General features: G+C 29.8%; 2 protein-coding genes across 2 annotated transcripts; one reads left to right on the top strand and one right to left on the bottom strand.

Annotated features, from left to right (window-relative positions):
• The first annotated feature begins 1,022 nt into the window (after positions 1-1,022).
• Positions 1,023-3,301, top strand: LOC107610352 (2-alkenal reductase (NADP(+)-dependent)-like). The gene is made up of 5 exons (XM_088495299.1): positions 1,023-1,256; positions 1,749-2,105; positions 2,344-2,426; positions 2,617-2,743; positions 3,044-3,301. The coding sequence occupies exons 1-5, from the start codon at positions 1,023-1,025 to the stop codon at positions 3,299-3,301; spliced, it is 1,059 nt and encodes a 352-aa protein (XP_088351425.1).
• Positions 3,302-4,812: 1,511 nt separating this feature from the next.
• On the bottom strand, positions 4,813-20,863 carry LOC148547102 (uncharacterized). The gene is made up of 4 exons (XM_088495298.1): positions 20,305-20,863; positions 20,043-20,220; positions 6,672-6,890; positions 4,813-5,248 (listed from the first exon to the last, which is right to left on the bottom strand). The coding sequence occupies exons 1-4, from the start codon at positions 20,861-20,863 to the stop codon at positions 4,813-4,815; spliced, it is 1,392 nt and encodes a 463-aa protein (XP_088351424.1).
• Between the last annotated feature and the right edge of the window lie 761 nt (positions 20,864-21,624).

Raw genomic sequence — 21,624 nt, 5'->3', positions numbered from 1 at the left:
AAAAAAAATGTTACAGAAAAAAATGCAAAACTTAGTTTTCAAATCAATTGTTGTGCATTTATTAAAATAAAAAATTTAAAATTTTTTATTAATAATATCTCAACTTGTGTCCTTATATACATGTTAACAAAACTCATTTTAAAAAGGCTCATATCTTTAAGCGGAAAATTTTTTTAGACTATATTTGTTTGAAGAGAAAATAAAAGGAAGAAAAAGAAATAGAAATGAAAATAATTATTTTTTATTATTTGGTTGAGAAAAAAAATTAGAAAAAAAATGATAGAAAAATTGGTGAGATCTACCAAATTTTTTCTTTCTAATATTGGAAAAAAAAAAGACAAAATTTATTTTCTCTCTCTAATTTTAATATTATCCTTTCACTTTTTCAATATATTTTATAATACAAGAATAAAATTATTTTTTATAATATTTATTTATTTTTTATTTTTTTCTATCCAAACACATCTAGAAAAAATAAAAATCTACTTAAAATATGATGTTTTTATTTTTTTAATATTCTTTTTTATTATAAAATAAATAAATACTCTTCAATCAACTTTTCTTTTCACTGTAGTATTACTCTCTACCAAACCTAAACCTAGTCTCTTAAAATTTTGTAAAAATACTTTTATCATTTTCAATTTATTTATTAAAGTATTTATGTCAGCGATTAAATTTTTAAAGGTATTATTAATAATTTAGTCCTAAAAAAAGACATAGCAGTTAGTAGCTAACGAGGAGAGGGATATAGTCAATCTCCAAAAATTTCTTAAATAGTAAATAAGTAAATGCAGTCAAAGAGTGGATATTCTCAATGTGATAAAATATTAGAAAGCACTGAATTCTTCTTGATTTGCTATTAATACTGGTCATGAAATTTGAAAATATCAATTAATTATGGTCGGAGAATATTTCCTTACCATAATGAATATGATTTATCTTTTTCTCTAATAATACTCTTCAAGTCCTAACTCATATTTAAAACCAAGCATTGGCGATATCTGCAATAACCGCCACAAAGCATGGCTGTAGAAAACAGAGAATGGTACTTGGCATGTTATGCTCCTCACGGTGTTCCAAATTCCGATCATCTGAAACTCCGAACAGTGAGTCTCTCACTGGAACCTCATTCAATTCCTGATGGCCATGTTGCCATTGAAACGCTGCTTCTCTCCATAGACCCTTATTTACGCACCACATTCACTGGCCCTCACAACCTCGATGGCCTTTACTTTCCTCAGTTTCAGCTCAACGAGGTATTATTATTATTATTATTATTATTATTATTATTATTATATATAGTTGCAGAAGGTATACTGGAAATACCGGTATTCAAATTGTTTTAACCGTTGATTTTAATTAATATATATTATATATATTTTTTATAATTTAGATCAACTGTTAAAACAATTAGAACACTAAAATTTTCAATATACCTGAAACTCTTCCATTAGTTGCTATGATATGTGAGGATTCAATATTATTATATTAATTGTTACAATTGTTGCTATGAGAAGAGTTAACATAAATAATTATATATCTAACACTCTCTTTTGTATAGATTTTGTTTTTTTGTTATTTGTCTTACGCTTTTCGTTTTATTTTTAGAATTTATTAAGAATTAAACTCTAAATCTTTTAAATATAAAATTTTAATATTATGTCATGAATTACTTGTTCTAAAAATTTAAACTGATAAAAAAATAATATAAATAATTATATTTCTAACAGTTGAATTATACAGTGCAGGTGATTAGAGGAGTTGGAATTGGGAGGGTAAAAGTGTCAAAGGACAGTAAATATAAGGAGGGGGACATCGTTTTAGTGTTTGGAGATCTTCCTTTTGCCGAGTATTCTGTCATTTCCTCTACTAACATCTTTTCAAAAATTGATGCTGCGAGTGATGGAATTTCATTACCGGATTATCTAAGCTGCCTAGGGGTACCTGGATTTGCAGCATGGGTGAGTATAGAGGTAATTGGGAAGGCAAAGGAAGGATCAAATGTGTTCATATCCGCGGCTTCAGGTGGCGTTGGAATGATTGCAGGTCAATTGGCTAAGCTCAGGGGTTGCAGGGTCATTGGAACCACTGGATCCGATCAAAAAGTACTCACTCTATATTGCTACAGTAATCTACAAAATAATTTATTAATTTAATTAATTTATCGGGATTGTTAGTAGCCTCCCCATGTCATTCTTCACATTTTTATTTTACCAAAATATTTTAACATGGACAACTTTATATAATTTCATTAAATTTCAATTAATAATTAATATATATATATATATATATATATATATATATTCTTATATTATGTATCTTTGAATAATGAATGATTTCCAGGTGAAGCTAATGAAAGAGGAATTTGGGTATGATGATGGATTCAACTACAATAAAGAAGCAGATTTTGATGCTGCTTTAAGCAAGTACGTAGTAATACTCGGATTTAATTTTATTCCCTTTCAATTTATTTTCTTTTTTCGCAATTCATTCATCTTAATTTGCAACTATTAACTAAGCTCTTTATTTGATTACTTTATATGCACCAAGAAGAGTGAGAATACATATACACACACAATAGGCAAATCTTATTACAGTTCACCTAAATTTTTTCAGGTATTTTCCTGATGGTATTGATGTTTATGTGGATAATGTTGGTGGGAAGATGCTTGAAGCTGTTCTTAACCATGTCAACAAGCATGCAAGGATACCACTTTGTGGAATGATATCTCAATATAATAAGGTCAATTAACATCACTAATTAAAAAATTTATCTTATACTTATAAAATTTAATTTTTATAAATTATTAATATATTAAAAGAATTTTTTACACAAACACTTAATTATTTATTATCACAACAATAAAATTAATTATTTTCATATTGACTAAAAATTTATAATTTCTACAAAATTAAAGATTTTTATTTTAAAATTTGGCTCCTCAGTTTATTATTTTGGCTTTAATTTCAAGTTCTCTATTTTATAATTTGGTCCCTTAATTTTATTGTTTTTTTCTGTTGGTGACTAACTAGTATTCTACAGGTTTGGACTGAAAGAGATGGCGTTAGGAATCTTCTGAATATGGTAGGCAAGGAAGTGAGAATGGAAGGTTTTATGATTGGTTCGCATTTTAATCGCTTTGATGATTTTGCTAAGGAGATGAAGAAATATATAAAAGAGGGCAAGGTTAAGGCCAAGCATAAAATAAACATTGGTATTGAGAGCGTTTTAGATAGCTTAAATTCCTTATTTACAAGCTCTAATGTTGGAAAAGTCATTATCCAATTTAATGCACAGTGACAAAAAAATATGTGCATGACATGGAGTTCGTGATATTATGTGGGCATCAGATATTGAACCCTAGCTCCACTCTTTCATAGTCCGTTGTTTATTTTAAACTGTATGAAGAATAATATGTTTGATAATAAAATAAGGTAACCAATCGAATTTATTCAATATTGTGGAACAAGTAGTTTAATTATCTATAAGCTATTTTGAAGAATTATCAATGGATGCGACAAGAAAAAAAATATTGAGTTTTTATGTTAGGCACATATAATTTACTTATCATTTGGTATAAAATTATTCATATTTCTCTACATTATTAGTAATTTAATTTAATAAGCCTTTGGCTAGAAAAGATTATTCTTTTCATAATATTCGAAATTCTATACATTATAAGTAATGAAAAAGTATAGAGAGACAATAAAAATATTAAATAATGTGAATAATAACAAATATATCAAATGTTCAATTCAATAGGTATACAGATGATTATGTTGATTATTTTTAATTGGATGACTATTTTTTTTATTCGATTTATTTATGCACATTTAACAATGACTGGATGTTCAATTTACTAGGTGTGTAGATGGTTATCCTAATATTAGGGTTTAGGAAGTAATTTAGGGGTGGAGTATTTGTTTACTTTATTAAGTCAATTTTAGAGTTTATTATTCACATTGTTTACAAAAGTCATTGTCTACCTAACAAAATTCATAAGTAATTTGGGGTTTGTTTAGTTTTCATTTTTATTTTTTAGTTTATATATTTATAATGTTTTTATTTTTAGATTTGAATAAAGAATTTTTTTTATTTCTTTTTTCAGTTTTCATAAATATATTTTTATATAAAAATAAAAATTAAAAATTATTAAATAATAATTTAATTAAATTATCTAATAATTTTTATTTATTATCTTTAAATTAAAATAATGTGGATGTTTACCATTTACTCCTATTTTCTCAAAACTCCCCTCCCCCTCCTTTTTAATCTCATTATTAGTGCATCTGTGCATGTCGGATATTTCTAATCATTTTTAACAAAATTTAGGGCAGATGATTATTTTATCTTAGAAACTTATTTTCATGTTACATTTAAGAATATCATTAACAAAATAATGTGTTTAATCTTAAAAATTTGACTATTTAAATTAGGCCAAATCTTATATATATATATATATATATATATATATATATATTTGTGTTGAAAGAATCTTTGATAGATAAATATTTTTGGTAAAAAACAATGTCTACTTTAAATGTTATTTTTACAGCAAAAATTATACTAAAGCAGTAATATTTATTTTTTTAGACTTGGCCTACCTGACCCACACAACCAGAATTGAACTCAACCCGCATCGTTACTTCTAAAATAACCCGCCAACTCACCTAGATTCCAATTCTTCTCCTCCACGTTCACTGTCTTTGAAAAAACCAAAGCTTCTGAAGCTTCTCCTCATAATTCAAGAAGATTGTTGCATAGAACTCAGACCCAATTCCTTCACTCTTGCCGATGGCCTAAACTCGAGTTCAACGAAACAATCTGTATAAGTCTCCCGATGTCGCCAATCGCAGCTGCCGCCCTCCCTTGATTTGAGACGCTTGTTTTTCATTCTCCATGGATGCCCCTTGTGATTCTTCAAATTGAATCCGACCTGTCGCCCATTTGCATGAGGTTGTATTATTCTTGGACTGCATTTGCCGATGCATTGAAGAAGATCCTACTTGAGTGTTGTGACAGCCCCGATCATCTCTTCCCGCGGTGCTTCCCAGCATGCGCTGAAGCTCTCGGTGACCACCTCCATAGCCTCTCGTCCCTTCCATTTTTGGCTCCTCACTGTTCCCAATTATACTCCCATGCGCTGCTGATGGATGACCATGTGTCTCAACTCTGGTTACATCTCTATTCCCTATTTCCACTTTTCCTCTTACCGGTAAATCCTCTTCTCTTTGATGTCTTTGTTGGCTAGTTGAAATTGAACCCAAATTGATATGATTCTGTATATTATGACTTTACTGAATTGATTTTTTTATCTACAGATTTTTTGGTCTTCTTAACCAGAGACTTTTGTCAACCTATGACCTTTTTTTTTTGTAAAAGTAGTTTGATTTTATAAATCTTTTGTGTCATGCATAATCTATATTTTCACAACAAAGTAGACCATAGATTTAAAAAATTTATATTCCTGTAATGTTATTACGGGTAAAAATACTAGTTTAAGAATATCATTAACAAAATAATGTGTTTAATTTTGAAAAATTAACTATTTAAATTAGGTCAAATCTTGTATGTAGATGGTCTGAAAATGTCTATATATGTATATTTGTGTTGGAAGAATCTTTGATAGACAAATATTTTTCGTAGGGGATAATGTCTGCTTTGAGTGTTGTTTCTACAGCAAAAACTATGCTAAAGTAGTAATGTTTTTTTTTGGACTTGGCCTACCCGACGCACATAACCAGAACCGAACCCGACCCGCATCTTTACCCCCAAAATAACCCGCCAACCCACCTAGATCCCAATTCTTCTCCTCCACGCTCACTGTCTCTGAAAAAACCAAAGCTTCCGAAGCTTCTCCTCATGATTCAAGAAGATTGTTGCATGGAGTTAAGACCCAGTTCCTCTACTCTCGCCAATAGCCTAAACCCGAGTTCAATGAAACATCCTGTATAAGTCTTCTGATGTCGCCAATCGCAGCTGCCGCCCTCCCCCGATTTGAGATGCCTGTTTTTCGTTCTCCATGGACGACCCTTGTAATTCCTCGAATTGAATCCGACCTGTCGCCCATTTGCATGAGGTTGTATTATCCTTGGACTGCATTTGCCGATGCATTGAAGAAGATCCTACTCGAGTGTTGTGACAGCCCCAATCCTCTCCACCCGCGGTGCTTCCTGGCATGCGTTGAAGCTCTCGGTGACCACCTCCATAGCCCCTCCTTCCTTCCTTTTTTGGCTCCTCACTATTCCCAATTATACTCCTATGCGCTACTGATGGATGACTCTGTGTCTCAATGCTGGTTTGAGTGAACTTTGAGTGAACTTGGCCAAGTCTTTTTTAAACCTTTTGACCTCTTTAAGCAACTCTTCATTTTCTTTAAAACAATTTACATATGCAACAACAAAATGATCACTTTCACAGCTCCTAAGTTGGGCTTTTAACTGCTTGTTTTCTTCAACAAGATTTACAGCAGTTTCGGCCTCCCTTAGTTTTTCTTTGAGAAAACCTTTTTCTGCTTTAAGAATGGTGATTTGTTGTTCAAGATCTTGATTATCCAGCAAAAAGCATCTTATTTTTTTAGAGATGATCTATCATAAGATGAAGAGCTTCAGTATCAGGGTTAGAAATGACGACCTGTTCAACGTGGTCTGCCATAAGACATGGTTGAGACTTGGTTTCGGATTCATCATCTTCAGAATCGTTTTCCTCCCAAGAAGCCATCAACCCTTTCTTCTTTCCCTTCTTTGGCTTCTCTTCTTTCTTCAACTTAGGGCAATCTGACTTGAAATGCCCAGTTTCTTTGCAGTTGTAACATGTCACCTTGCTGAGATCTTTCATTTGTTTCCTAGAGCTGCTTCCCTTGCTTCTCTCCTTGAACTTCACCATTTTCCTAAATTTTTTGGCAAACAACACAAATTCATTTTCAGAGGAATTATCACTGGATTCATCATCCAGGGGGTTAGTAACAGAAGTAAAAGCAATTCCTTTCTTTTTTGAATCTTTTTTCAAATAAGTATTTTCAAAAGCAAGTAGGTTTCCTCTCAAGTCATCCTATGTCATGGAATCTAGACCACTACTCTCAGATATGATTAAAGATTTTGTTTTCCACTCTTTAGTAAGACATCTTAGAACTCTCCTCACAAGCACATAATCAGGATATGTAATTCCCATAGCATCCAAGCCAACAATGATAATGTTGAATCTTTCAAACATTTCATCTATTTATTCTCCTTCCTTCATTGAGAACATTTCATATTCTCTGTTCAACATGTCTATCCTTGTCTTCTTTACTATGGTGGTTCCTTCATGAGTGATTTGAAGTTTGTCCCAGATTTTCTTTGCCGTTGTGCATCGTGATACCCGTCGGTATTTCTCGAAGCTGACAGCACAGTTGAGCAAGTTGATAGCCTTGGCATTGAGCTCCACCTTCTTTCTGTCTTCTTCGGTCCAGCTGGCTTCCGGTTTAAGTGAGATCACTCCTTTAGCACTTGTAGTGGTTGGAAACTGAGGACCCTCCAAGATAATTTTTCAGAGTCTGTAATCCACTGCTTGCACAAAGATCTTCATTCTCTCCTTCCAATAGGTGTAGTTTTTCCCATTGAAAAGAGGAGGTCTGTTGCTTGACTGTCCTTCTGTCAGATTGTAGGACACCAGAGTTGAGCCACTGTTTTCTGCCATTTGGATCTTTTCTCCAAGCTGCAAAGCTTGATCTCTTTGAGACCAAGCTCTGATACCAATTGATGGTTTTCAGTGGCTAAGAGAAGGGGGGTTGAATCTTAGCCCCTTTTTTCACTTAAAAACACTTGCTAGCCTTTGAGACACTTTCTGGAGACTTTTTGATTTTTGTCTCGTACCCAGCCACGAGACTTTTTTTTTTTATCTCGTGACCCGGCACGAGATATTTTTCAGTTTTATCTCCTGTGCAGCAGAATTCAGAAATGGAGTAGAAGAGAGAGAAAATTACACCCAGATATATCCTGGTTCAGCTGCTAAGTACAATGCATCCTACATCCAGTCTCCATCACAATGATGATGGAATTTCACTATAATCATTCTTGATTACAATCACCAATTCTCCCTAGGAACTACCATTCCTATTCGGGACAAGTCCAGAATCTAAACCCCAATCCTGAACTTGACTTGGTTACTGCCAAGCTTTCAACTGCTAAGTGCTAACCCAACTTGCAAGGGGATTCCCACAGAATCATGAAACACAACACAAATGTACAAAGGACCTCTAAGGACATCTATGGCTTTTTATTTTAATTTTTCACTCTTTGCCTTTTTCCGCTCTATGGCTTTTTCATACAAATCTCACTGTTTGCCTTTTTCCATGAGACTCAAGACAGACAAAATTAAATAGAAAAATTAAAAATAGAAAACATTGAAGGAGAAGAAATTCTATTAGCTTAGATAGCTATGAGAACCTTGTGCCTTGCACTCTCACTCCTTACTTCAAGCCCTGGCTATTCACCCTTATATAGAGGGGAAAGCCTCCGCGGTTGAAACCAAATGAACCAAGCTAATCTTCTTCTTCTTCATGTAAACCGGTTCGGCCACAGAGAGAGGAGAGATAACCAAATGCAAAACCCAACATGCAATTACCTCTAGTCCTTCCTTGGTCACCAATCTTCATCAATCTGAGCCTTCCATCTTGCCTTGCTCTCCAAGACGGATTCATAGCCCTTGATGAGTTATGATGATGATAGCTTCATCTGCTCCAACTTCTGCCTCCTCCATCACGTAGCCACTGTAGCAACCTCCTGTGGTGGTTGAGCAAAATCAGAGACAAGCCATCCTTCCAAGGATCTTCCTCTACTGACTGAAATCTTCATCATCCATTTTTGGTATGGAGAGGCTGAGATCTCTTCACCAAATCTTACCTTTCTTGGTTGAAGATCTTAGCTACAATATACTTTTTGTTTTCTTTTTCTTGCCATCATTACAATGGTCTTGTTGCTTGCTTTTTCTTCTTTTCGGTAGCTAGCTTTAGTTTCCATGCTTTCTCTGTTTTGAAATGACCGAAAGAGAAGAAGGTGTAGAGAAAGAAGAAAGAAAAAAGCAAAGCTATGAATGTTATCACAAATAAATTAATTAGGTGCAACTCTCCATGCTTTGTGTAGTAGCGTGTAAGCTACACTTAATGCCATCAAATCACTTTGACATTTTCTCTTTCATGTTTCCAAGGTAATTAACTCAAGCAAAGAAAATTTTGAAATCCACCACATGATGAAAATGGGATCTGTTGGAAGCATGAAGCAAAAATATTTGCTTTCTCTCTCAATTGGTTTCGGACCAAGCAAGCAAAATAATTTGGGCTCATAGTAATGATTGAATGGCCCAAATAACATAACAACAATTCAGCCATAAGGATCAAAGGAATTTTGTATCAATGCTGAATGTTAGTTTTAATTGGGCTTACTTAAATCAATCTGACCCAATAATCAAAATATTGCTTCAGCCACAATATTTAACAATTTTTATAACCAAGGCTGATTCACTTCCAACATCTTGGGCTTGCTATTTTTTTGGCCCAATAGCAAAATCTGCACCAACAAAATTATTAATTAAACAAGTATGAATTAAGATCAAATTAATAATTTTGTAAATAATTATATTAATAATGTTTAGTCATTACTAATATTAACTTAGAATTTTCCAAACTCGTCAACTTCCTTTATCAATACCTCCTTTCCAGCTTGATTTAATAATTTTTTCTTCCATCCTTGCATTTTGTCAAGCATCTTCTCCTTTATCCACTCCAATGCTCTTTTCTTTGATCTTTCCCAACTCGCTGGCAGCCTTAGTTTCCATGTCGCCATGCCAGTGATCTCTTCTATGTTCACCCTGCTCTGAATAGATACCTGACTTCCAACAATCAACCCAGATTTCTCAGTGTTGATTCTTTGACTTGATGCCTTTGTATATTTGTTAATTATCTGAATGAGCTAATAAACCTCCTCTTCTTGCGTCCCTGCAAAAATAATATAATCATCAACAAATAATAAATGAGTAATAACTGGAGCTGTGGGAGCTAATCTAATTCGTGAAATTAGATTATCCCTTGCCGCATTTTCCATGAGAATAGTAAAGCTCTCAGTAACTAAAATAAAGAGATAGGATGATAGAGGATCTCCTTGTCTAAGTCCTCTTTGGGGACTGATCTTACTAGACAATTTTCCATTTATTTTGAACCTATAACTAACACTTTTCACACAACTCATCATCAACTTCACCCACTCATTACTAAAACCGAACTCTTCTAAAACTCTTTCCAAAATATTCCATTCTAGTCTATCATACGCTTTATTCTCGTCTAATTTAATGACTATGTCATTGCTTCCAAGCCTTTCTTTTTTGTTTAATTTGTGAAAGGCTTCTTGTACTATTACTATATTATCCTATACGATTCTTCCTTTTACAAAAGCACTTTGAACTGGAGATATGATAGCATCTAACACTCTCCTTAACCTTCCCACCAAAACCCTCGTTATAATCTTGTACACAAAATTGTAACAGCTTATGGGTCTAAGATGATTTAAACTTTCTGGTTGACTAATTTTGGGAATCAAAACAACGGTTGTCTCACCTAAATCTTCTGGTATGATGCCTTCTTCAAAAATTTGTTTAACAATTTCACACACTTTCTTACTCAAAATATCCAAATGTTTTTGAAAAAATAACCCATTTAAACCATTTGGATCCGGAGTCTTTAAACCGCCCATACTAAAGGCCGCTTCCTTAATTTCCTTCTCATTGATCCTTCCCATAAGCTCCTCGTTCATCTCCTTAGTAACTCTCCTAAGTATTTCTCTTATGCAGTCCTCCAAATTTCTAACTCCAGTAGAGGTAAACAACTTGGTGAAATGTCTTTTCAGTAACCTCATCACATTTTTCTCTCCTTGAATCCACTGTCTTAACTCATTTCTTAATTTTTCTATTCTATTCCTATTCCTTCTCTGAATTATAGTTGCATGAAAAAAGACTGTATTTTTATCTCCCCATTTTAACCATTTCAGTCTTGATCTTTGTCCCCAATACTTCTCTTCCTGTTTTCATAGTTCAGAGTTTGCCTTTTCAGTTCATACTCTCGCCTCTTATCTCTTTCTAACATATCCGATTTCTGAATGTATTGTAACTCTATTTTTTTTTCTTTCAATTTCTTTATCTGCTCTCTTAAACTTTCTTCTACTCCACTCTATCAGTTCCTTCTTGCATCTATTTCTCTTCCTTATAAACTGATTCCAACAATTTCTATTTCCGTCATCCAAAAGCCAACTCTGCTTGATCACCTCTTTGTATTCTTCATGTTTCGTCCAAAAAACCTCAAACCTAAAATCCTTTCTTATACGAATCAGCGGTTGTGTTTCAAGAAGTAAAGTGTAGTGATCCAAACTTATAGTTGGAGAAGCTTTTAAAATAACGTTCTGAAATATTTACATCCATTTCCAGTTTACTAACACCCTATCTAATTTTTTTTAGTAATAAAATTATTTTTTGGATTACTAAATCATGTAAACTTGTTACCTTTAAAATCAACATCTATTAATCTATTCTCATCTACAAACCTTTTAAAAATTTTTAAATAAATCCTTGGCTGTAGATGAATTCCCACCGCTAAAGCAGTAATGTAATTTCGTATTTTCAATACAGAGATCACAACTATGTTCAATAATTAGCAGGAAAATAATTAAATAATTTTATTGGGCTTTTTGTCACTAATATATTTTCTTGACAAAAATGTGATAAATGGGTTTTTTATTACCGATGTCGTTTTTGGCAAAAATTCAGTAACTGAACTCTTATATGATAGTTAGTCGAAAAATCTTTGCAATACACTTCTTAATAGTCCACATCCACATCCACATCCACATCCAAACATATTAGTCTATGTGTTAGTATTGGATAGAATTTTGAGGAATTTTGATTTCAAGAAAATAACTTGGAGAGAAGTTAGATCTGCAAACTATTATTGATTGTGTTATCCAGTATTACTACTACTACTAATAATAATAACAAATTAAAATTTTCAGTCCTCTAATGAATAAGGTGTCTTTCATATTTTTTTTCTTGTATCAGTCTTCCATAAATATTTATTATCATTTTGTGACTAAGTCCAACAAAATTAACCCTCCAATTAAATGTCAGTCATTTCCTTACCAATAATCTAAAAGAATTGTGTTCTCCAAATAATTGTTCTTGTAATAAATCTGAAATTTATTATAAAAAGCTTGCAAAATTGTGTAATCATGGTTTTACATTGTTGGTAGCTTTACAAATTCAGAAAAGACTTTCAGCTCGTATGACATGAATGGGTCAAACTATTAACTAATTGCATATGAGTTAATTAATGTATTCACCTACATTTAATCACAATATTTTCACCAACATAACACTGATATCACTCCTATTAATAGTCACAGAACTCGTCTCCTTTCTAGCACAAATTTATACATGTTGTTATGAGAATTACCTAAAATAATGATTTGGATGTGGACGTAAGGTTCAGACTCCTTATGAGACAGCATCCGACTTGTTCTTGTGTCAAAGTACCGCCATCCAAATTTTTTATGAAGAGGTGGGGGATGATATTTGCAAAAAACTTCGATACTTAAGTCAGCAAGAACTTTTAGCAAATTTTAAGTATATTAGAATGTCCATATATGAGGAGTATCAGTGTATTTATAATAGAGTTGATAACCATATTTTTTGAGTACTTCCATCTTTATAGGTGGATAACCATTTCTTTTATTTTGAGAGTTTGTTAAAATCTATCTTTTATAAGTGATAATGATAGTAAAAGAGACTTGAGAAGGCAGTTACTTATTTGGATGAGTAAAACTGGCCGTGCTCGTCGCGTTTAATTTCTGACGAGATCAGGTAAAAAAGGGGTCTTTGGTGGACCTTTATGCTTAGCGGACCTGACTTTGTATTTTTAGATTAAGATATGAGCAGTGTCCCCGATTAAATATGAGCTTTTATGCTGAAAGTTATTTCTTATAATAAATATATATTTTAAAATAAAATTAGTAATGTCATATTATATTTTTATATTTTAATTAATATTTTTTATATTATACAGTATTATTTTTATTTTAAATAATTTATTTTAATATAAATATAATATAATAGTTATTAAATTTAATTTTTAAAATTTTATCATTTTAATATATAAAATTTATATTATACACTATTATTTTTGTTTTAAATAATTTATTTTAATATAAATATAATATAATATTTACAAAATTTAATTTTTAAAAATAAAATTTTATTATTTTAATATATAAAATTTATAAATTTAGTATGCAAATTTTACATCAAATTAATCCAATTTATTTTAAATTGCTTTTTAAATCATATCAAAATAAATTAATAATCTCTTGAGCCAAATGCAAATTTAATTAAATCCGATTCGGCCGATATTCTCCTCTAAAAAACGCAAATGCGGATGCGTCATGCGCGAGCGGAATTTAAGTAATTAAGTTGTTCTCTGAAGAATTTTCTTAGTCTTATCGATAAAGCTATGATGTACACGCTATTATTGCTAAGACCACGAAGCAATACAAGATATATACATGTATTAATTTTACTTGAAAATTTAAGTGAGGTTAATTTTATGTGAAATTAATAATTAAAAATTATTAAACAAAAATTTAGTCAAATTATTTAAATTATTTAATAATTATTAATTTTATGTGAAATATTAACTTCATTTAAAATTGTATATAAATTTTTACTTTAATTTAAATAAATTATCGGCATCTTTTTAAAATAATAATGTCACTGCTAAGGCTAATACATTTTATTTTTTCATAAAAGAGTTAAGTTATCTTTTTAAACAAATTATCCGTATCTTTTCAAAATAATAATGTCATTGCGAAGGCTAATATATTTTATTTTTTCATAAAAGAGTTAAGTTGTCTTTTGTAAAAATAAATAGAAATTAAATTGAGTATTTATTTTAAACATGCTTTATTTTGTTCACCTTTTTAATAAGTTACACTAATTTATTTATTTTTATTATTTTATAATTTTTTTTATTGTCCATAATATCTTAGTCACATAAAATAAGAACTAATTTATCATAAATTTAAAATTAAGTCAATAAGTTATTATATATACAAGACGAAATTTAAACTTCCGACATTTAAACAAGCAAATGAATTAATCAATCAATCAACCTAAATTGATTTTTTATTACTCTATGTATTGATCCTTTTCTCTCACCAAATTAATATTTGCTATTTATTAATTATAATTTTTAATATTTTATTTTTCTTATTTTTTTTACATGAATAATATTAATACTTAGCTTGTACTTTATAACTCAAGCAAGGAACGTTAAAATATATTGAATAAAATTATATAGATTAAAACTTATATATTATTCAATACTGAATAATATTGATACAATACAATTATTATTAAAAACTTCAACCATAATTTAATAACTCATCATTCGTAAATATTCCATGGTTCTGAAAATCGGATCGAATCGGCTGATCGAATTGGTTAAATCAAAAACCGGCAATATAAACGGTCTGATCTAGTATTTAAAACTGTTAGAATAAAAACCATTTGAAAATTATTGAATTGGACAGTTATTAGCCGGTTGGACTGGACCGTGAATCGACCGGTTCTTATAAACGACGCCGTTTTGATTAAAAACAACACCGAAAGCGTAACACGTCAACCCCCTTCCCCCAACACCCTTCCCCTTTCGTTATTCATTTAGAATCAGAATCAGAAAAGCAAATCTTCAAAGTTCAAAAATTAGGGTTCTATTGCCGTTATCCGTTGTTGTCGGCGCCTCCGCGACTTCTTCTTTCCCGCTGTCCTGAACCCAGCCCCTCTTGTAGCTCAACACGTCATCCCCATCGTCCTGTGGCTTCTCTGGTTGAGGGTTGGAGCTGCTCGCTGTCGTCTCCCTGCTCGTCGTTGTCTCGCCGCTCGCCGTCGCGCTCAAATAGAGGAAGAATCATTGCAAGCACCGTCGTTTCCTCCTCCTCTCGGTCAAGTCGTCATCTGCTTCTCAGCCGTCCTACTTGCCGCGATCCTTATCGTCTGCGACCCTCAGTCACGCCGTGTCCTCTATCCTAGGGTTTGTACCTTTCTTCTTTTAATTTCTTTGTGTGTTTTGGTAACTTTTGATGTGATAAATTTATTTCTTTGTTTGGTTCTGCTATGCTGTTGTTTTGTAAGTGTTGTGATTATTGATTAGCTTTGGTTCTTCTGCTATCTTTTTGTCATTGTGTTGCTGATTGTTCTAGATTTCTAAATGTAAAATCATTAATTTTGTCTTATTATGCTGTTGCTGCTATTTTTGTTTTTTTTTTTTTTGGGGCTAATTGTTCTTGATTTCTGAATGTGAAATTATTTGATTTTTGTGTTGCTAATTAGAGTTTTTGTGAGTAGTTATGACCAAACCAAACATAATTAAGCAGTTAAGAAATACTCATCTCATAGAAAAGTCTCATCTTTTGAGACCGAAGATTCTTGTTGTGCAGTAGGAATGAATGCTTGATTCCTGTCTCTTGATTTTGTACGCTATTAACCTAGACATGCCATATTGTATCAAATTTGTAACTAATAAACCTTCTAGTTTATATTTATCAACTTGCATTGTCATCTTTTTAATGTGTAGAGAAATCAAAATTGATTTTTGATTTCTTCACATCCTAGACAAACAAATGTTATGTTTGCAGTTTCTCTTTTAAATTCAAATAATAAATTGTTTTTCTCTTGGTTATTTTTGCTTTGATTTCACTTAATACATGCATACACCTCAAGCTTTAATATGTTTTGAGCTATAGTATTAATATGTTTTTGAATTATCTACTTGAAACTTTATTAGGGAGCAGTAGGGGTGGCAAAGCGGGCCGGCCCGCCCCAACCCGCCCCGCTTAGGCCCGCCCCATAAACAGGGCGGACCGGCCTGCCCCGCCAACTAAAATGGGTTTAAAATGCTAGCCCACCCCGCTTTATGGCGGATTGGCGGGCTAGCCTGCTTGACTCTTTTTTTTTTGAAAAATAAAATTCATTAAAATTAACCAAAAAATAATAATTAAAAAATCAAATACAAATAAAAAAAGTGAAATTATAATATAATTTTTTTACTATTTTTTAAAAATTTTTAACTTCAATAAAATTGTTCAAAATAATATTTGTCAATAGAATCATCTTTATTTTAAAAAATAAGTCACATAATTTGAACATATATACAAAATTGTAAAATAAAATAAATAAAGTTAATAACTAAAAGAAGAATAAAAACAAAAAATGAAAAAAAAGTGTTTAAAAATTCTATAATTATTAATTTTATAATAGTAATCACTCTTTTATTTAATAAAAAAATAAAAATAAAAAATTCGACCCAGCGGACTGGCCCGCCCCGCGCCGCCAAAATCTGCCAATTTGGTGGGCTCCAAATCCTAGCCCGACCCGCCTTTTTTAGCGGGTTTAGTGGATCGGCCCGACGGGCTCGACCCGTTTTGCCACCTCTAAAGAGCAGCTCAAAGTTGGGAGTGGAGTAGCTTATAGCATTGAAAACCATCGGCACAATGAACTGGTAATGGAGGCAGTCGTCATAATAATAAATAACATGCCAATAGACAAAACACTTTTAGGAAGTATGGTAATAAAATAGAAGCTTCTTAACAAGTCTCTTGAAATTTATGTTTTAGAAGTTAAAGGATTGATATTATCAATGTATTAACTATTAAACAAACATGTTTTGTAATTTTATATTATAACAATAAACATGTTGTATAATTTTTATTGTGTTGATGATTTATTGATTGTTTTTTATTGTGTTGATAAGAGTTGCTTTATAATTTATTTTTTTATTTTATTTTAAAACGATTTTTTTTGTTGAATCACGGTTGGATCGGTTGGACTAATAAATTAATAAATCAGTAAGTAAAACGGTTTAATAATTGGTCCGAATGTCCGATTCTTAAAACTTTAAAATATTCAATGATTCACAAAAGTCAAAACCTAATTGATAAGGAGAAAGAACAAATTGAAAAAAATATTGCATTTTGTACAATTTCTTTTCTTAAAAAAAATTAAGAATTTAATATGCAAAAAATATAGAAAATTAACTTTTAAGTTTTAACTAATTAATACTAGTCAACTTTATTTTAGGATTTATAATTTAAAATTTAAAATTAAAATTTTATAATTTAAAGTTTAGAATAATAATTTAAACTAAATAAAATAACTTTTTAAAAATTGATTGACGTTGACTAAAAATATTTTTGCAACGAAATTTTTTTATCACAACATGCGATAATATTTTTTTTGTTGGGATAAATTTCTAATTGCCATCAACAACATACTTTCACAGGAAAAAATATCGCTGAAAAATATTATTTCTAGTGGTATTTAGTACAAAATCAACGTTTCACACAAAGTCAAAAACTAATTAACGAGGACAAAACAAATTAGCAAGAATTTGACTACTTTTGCAATTTTTTTTATTGTTACAATCCTTACAATTTAATTTTAAAAAATACTAAAAAGATAATAATATAAAATTATTTATTTAATTTAACATTTATAATCTTATACATGTTGAGATGAAAATAGATTAAGCCAGTTCAAACTTTATCTTTAACTGATTTGAACGTGGCCGGTAGTTTATTAAGTAGTGTTTGGAAGATAGACATAGTTTGAAAAATTGAAATTGAGAAATAAAAATTGAAATAAATCTTAGTATTGTATTTGGTATAAAGTGGAAGATAAAAAATAGAATAAAAATGAAACTCTAATTTAATTTGTACACAGAGTAAAGTAGGAATTAATTAATTGAAATAGAGGTATTTTAGATATAAAATGTTATTAAAATGTCAGTTTTCTTCTCAAAAATTTCAGTTTCATCTGTCTACACATTTTTGGAGGTACTGAAATTTTAAAGATAGAGATTGAAATTTTAGTACTAGTCTCTAAGCCAACAAACATGATATTGATCGAGTTCCAGTCTTTCAGTCTTCGACCTAGTACCTCAAAACAAACGCTATCTTATAATTTTTTACTAAAATAAAAAAATTTAAAAAAATTAATTTTCTTTTAAAAAATATTTATATACAATGTACTAAATTCAATTCTTATAATAATATCTAAATTTTTAAAATATTTATAATATGAAAAAATATTTATAATAAAGTACAATAAATTTTAAAATTTTTTAATAATTATTTTAATTAAAAAAATTATTTTTATTTTATTTATATTTTAATAGATTCAAGTAAGGGATTTTTTAAATAAATAATTTAATTATTTTAATTATCAAAAATAAATTATTTGTAGTGAATTTACCAATTTACATCATATTTATTTATTTGTTTATACTGTAAACCAAATAATTTTACATATATGTATTTATAAATAATTAAATATAATTTTTAAAAATATAAAAATATTAATAATTTAAATTGAAACAAACTCTTAAAAATTAAATATTTTAAATAATAAGAAAGAGGGACGATTTTAAATAATAGGATAGATAAGTTGCCCACTGTTAATACTATTGTTTCTTCCACTCACTCACTTTCATCCACTGAGAATTTTTTTAGGATTTACATTAAATCAATTCAAATAATATTTTAAATTTTTAACTGAGATATAATTTGTTTATTAAATTTTTAATTAAGATGTAATTTTTAACTGACAAAACTTTTAAATTCTTTATGTATTCTAAGAGTATTAATTTTTAAATTTAAATTATATATATTTTAAATTTCGTTTGTTGCATGAGAATACATAAAAAATTGAAATATAATTAAATATACGTGATTTATTTGATGACCCAATTAATCTATTTAAGTTGGTTATACAAAGTTTGTTATAATGTGATTCATCTCTATTGAGTTCTTTTTAGATAAGACTTTTTAAATTATATTTCAAATTTTTATGTACTCTTATACCATAAACCAGAAAAAGGATAATCGTATTAATAGTGGGCAGTTTAACTCATGTGTGTTTTTACTTATTTTCTAAATCGTCCATTTTTTTTATTATTTGAAATAGACTGTTCATCTTTTCTATTATTTAAAATCGTCTATTTTTTTATTATTTAAAAAATTTTATTTTAAAGAGTTTAGTCCAATTTAAATTATTAATATTTTTTATTATTTTTAAAAATTATATTTAATTATTTATAAATACATATATTTTGTTTACATTGTAAATAAAATAAATAAATGTAGTGTAAGTTAATAAATATATTATAAATTATTTATTTTGATAATTAAAATAATGAAATTATTTATTTTAAAAAAATCCTACAAGTAACCCTAAATTAATTGTATACATATATAATTAATCTGATTCCTGAATTACATATTTATTACATTAAAATTATTTATTTATTTCAACACTAATTAAAAAATATAAAATAAAAAAAAGGTTATGACTCGTTTTTCGTTCACAAACTATGAACTCTAATAATATTATTTATTTATTACTTCTATGTACCCAAAAAAGGTGTTAATTCAAAAAATTTTAATATTTTTGCCGCATCTTTTATTAATTAAATCTTTGGGTATGGTTAACATGTGATTTAAAAATACATTTTAAAAATATTATAAAAATGTTTTATTAATAATTATAAAAAATATAAAATATTTTAATTTTTAATGTATTATTGAGTAAATAAAAAATATTATTATATTTTTAAAATATGTTTTTGTTATGGCACAAGATATATAGCTAATCCTAAAATTTGTTTTATAATATATATTGTGTTTGAGAATTTTATTTTAAGTACTATATATATATATTAACAAGCTAAGTCATGACATTTGCTAAGGGCACCAAAAATTTAAAAAAAAAAAGAAAAGAAAAGAAAAGAAAAACTCAATAAATTTGATTGCCCTAACCTATACAGTTTCAAATTGCAGTGTGTTCTTCTGCTTCCCTAACTTATAATCCTAACATTCCATATTGAATCTCTATATGTTCTAAATATATGAATGAACACATCTAGGATTTCTTTAGTTATTACAATCAATCAAAATTCCATAGGTTACTAACATACCAATCTCCATCATCATCATCAGGAAAGTCCTTGTCATCATCAATTTCGTACCACTTATGCACTGGCGAATATAGTGGAGTATTTTTAAGTATGCTAAGCGTTTCATCGTCCACTTGTTGGTGCATGGAATTATTCAATGCCTCCTTGTTATTATTACAACTTCCATTATCATTCTTCTCTGTATACAATATAACACACAAGCATGAATTATCAATCATAATAATCAAACTCATGAAACATAATTAAGCTAGTTTAATTTCACCTGTTGAAATCAATTGATGAGGAGAGCTTGGATCAATAGAGCTTTGAGTTGCAATAATGGTGGCTGCTTCTTCCTCTTTATTGGTTCCAACTGGTGGCAATGGTGGCTCTTCAATAATTTTTCTCTTATCAGCTAATTCTTCTTCCTCCTTACCAATAACAATGGTTGCATCCATGTTTGACTTTCCCTTGGGACAAAGAGCATTACCCTCCATCACCACATCATTCAATAAACCACCAGTTTTACATTGAGGTAACGATGATGTTGATGATGCTCTATAACAAGGAGACATAGGAGCTAATGGCAATACAAAGCTTGCATTATAATTGGTGTACGAAGAAGAAGAAGTTTGATTAGGTTGTTTCTGATTATGATTTTGTGGAGGATTTGCAGCAGAAATATTTGGCGGTTGTTCAACACTACTAAGATCATTTTTAGGGTAACATGAAGCTAAGACCGAATTAAATGACGATGATGAAGCTGATGAAGAAAAGTGTCGTGCTTGTTTAAGCATTTGTGGAGGATCTTCCTGTAACCATTCTCTTGGGCGCTTCCTCATTCTTTTCTTCCAAAAGTTATTGATGTCATTGCGTGATCTTTCAGGAACCTGAAAACGAAAAATATATAGGATTTATTTAGGTTAGTTTTTAAAAAAAATATTTTTTTTAAATTGGGACTATATTTTAGAGAAGATAGAGATAATAGAAAAGATTTAAAAAGACAGTTACATATAAATATAAGCCGATCTTTTAAAGATGTTGAGTATTTGGTAAAGGCCATCTTTTAAAGTAGATTTTTTGTCTTTATTGGGCCTGAATTCATTTTGGGCCAGTGTATAAACAAAATCAATACTTTTTTTACTATAATCATAATAGAGTAAAAAAAATCACTCTAATTATATGAGTTCTGTTGTAATCAAACGTTTTTATTGTCCAAATTGAGTTAACTCTTTTAGTTGTAAATGGGATTACAAATCATTATAGGAAATGATTCAATTATACATAAAATCTAAAACTGTAGTTGAAAAGGTATATATACACATAGTCTTCACTCTTCAATCTTACTTGGTGTTCTATATATCCCTGGTTGTGGTCATAATTTACAATTGCTAGAATATAATAAATCTTGATTGAGATTGAAACATTACAAAAGAATTTCCAAGATGATTACAGCAAATCAATCAAATTTCAAAAAAAGTGATCCTACTAATAAAGGATTACAGCAAATCAATCAAACAGACATTATATATATCTAAGCAATAGCGTACTTTGGTAGCTATTAGAGCCTATTTGTTTCTGATCCGTCCGTTGACTATAATTC

This window comes from Arachis ipaensis, chromosome B8 (genome assembly GCF_059453495.1).
Source record: "Arachis ipaensis isolate K30076 ecotype BB chromosome B8, ASM5945349v1, whole genome shotgun sequence".
NCBI lineage: Eukaryota > Viridiplantae > Streptophyta > Magnoliopsida > Fabales > Fabaceae > Arachis > Arachis ipaensis.
The sequence above is the reverse complement of the archived record's forward strand: the minus strand, read 5'-3'. Positions and strand labels throughout refer to the sequence as shown.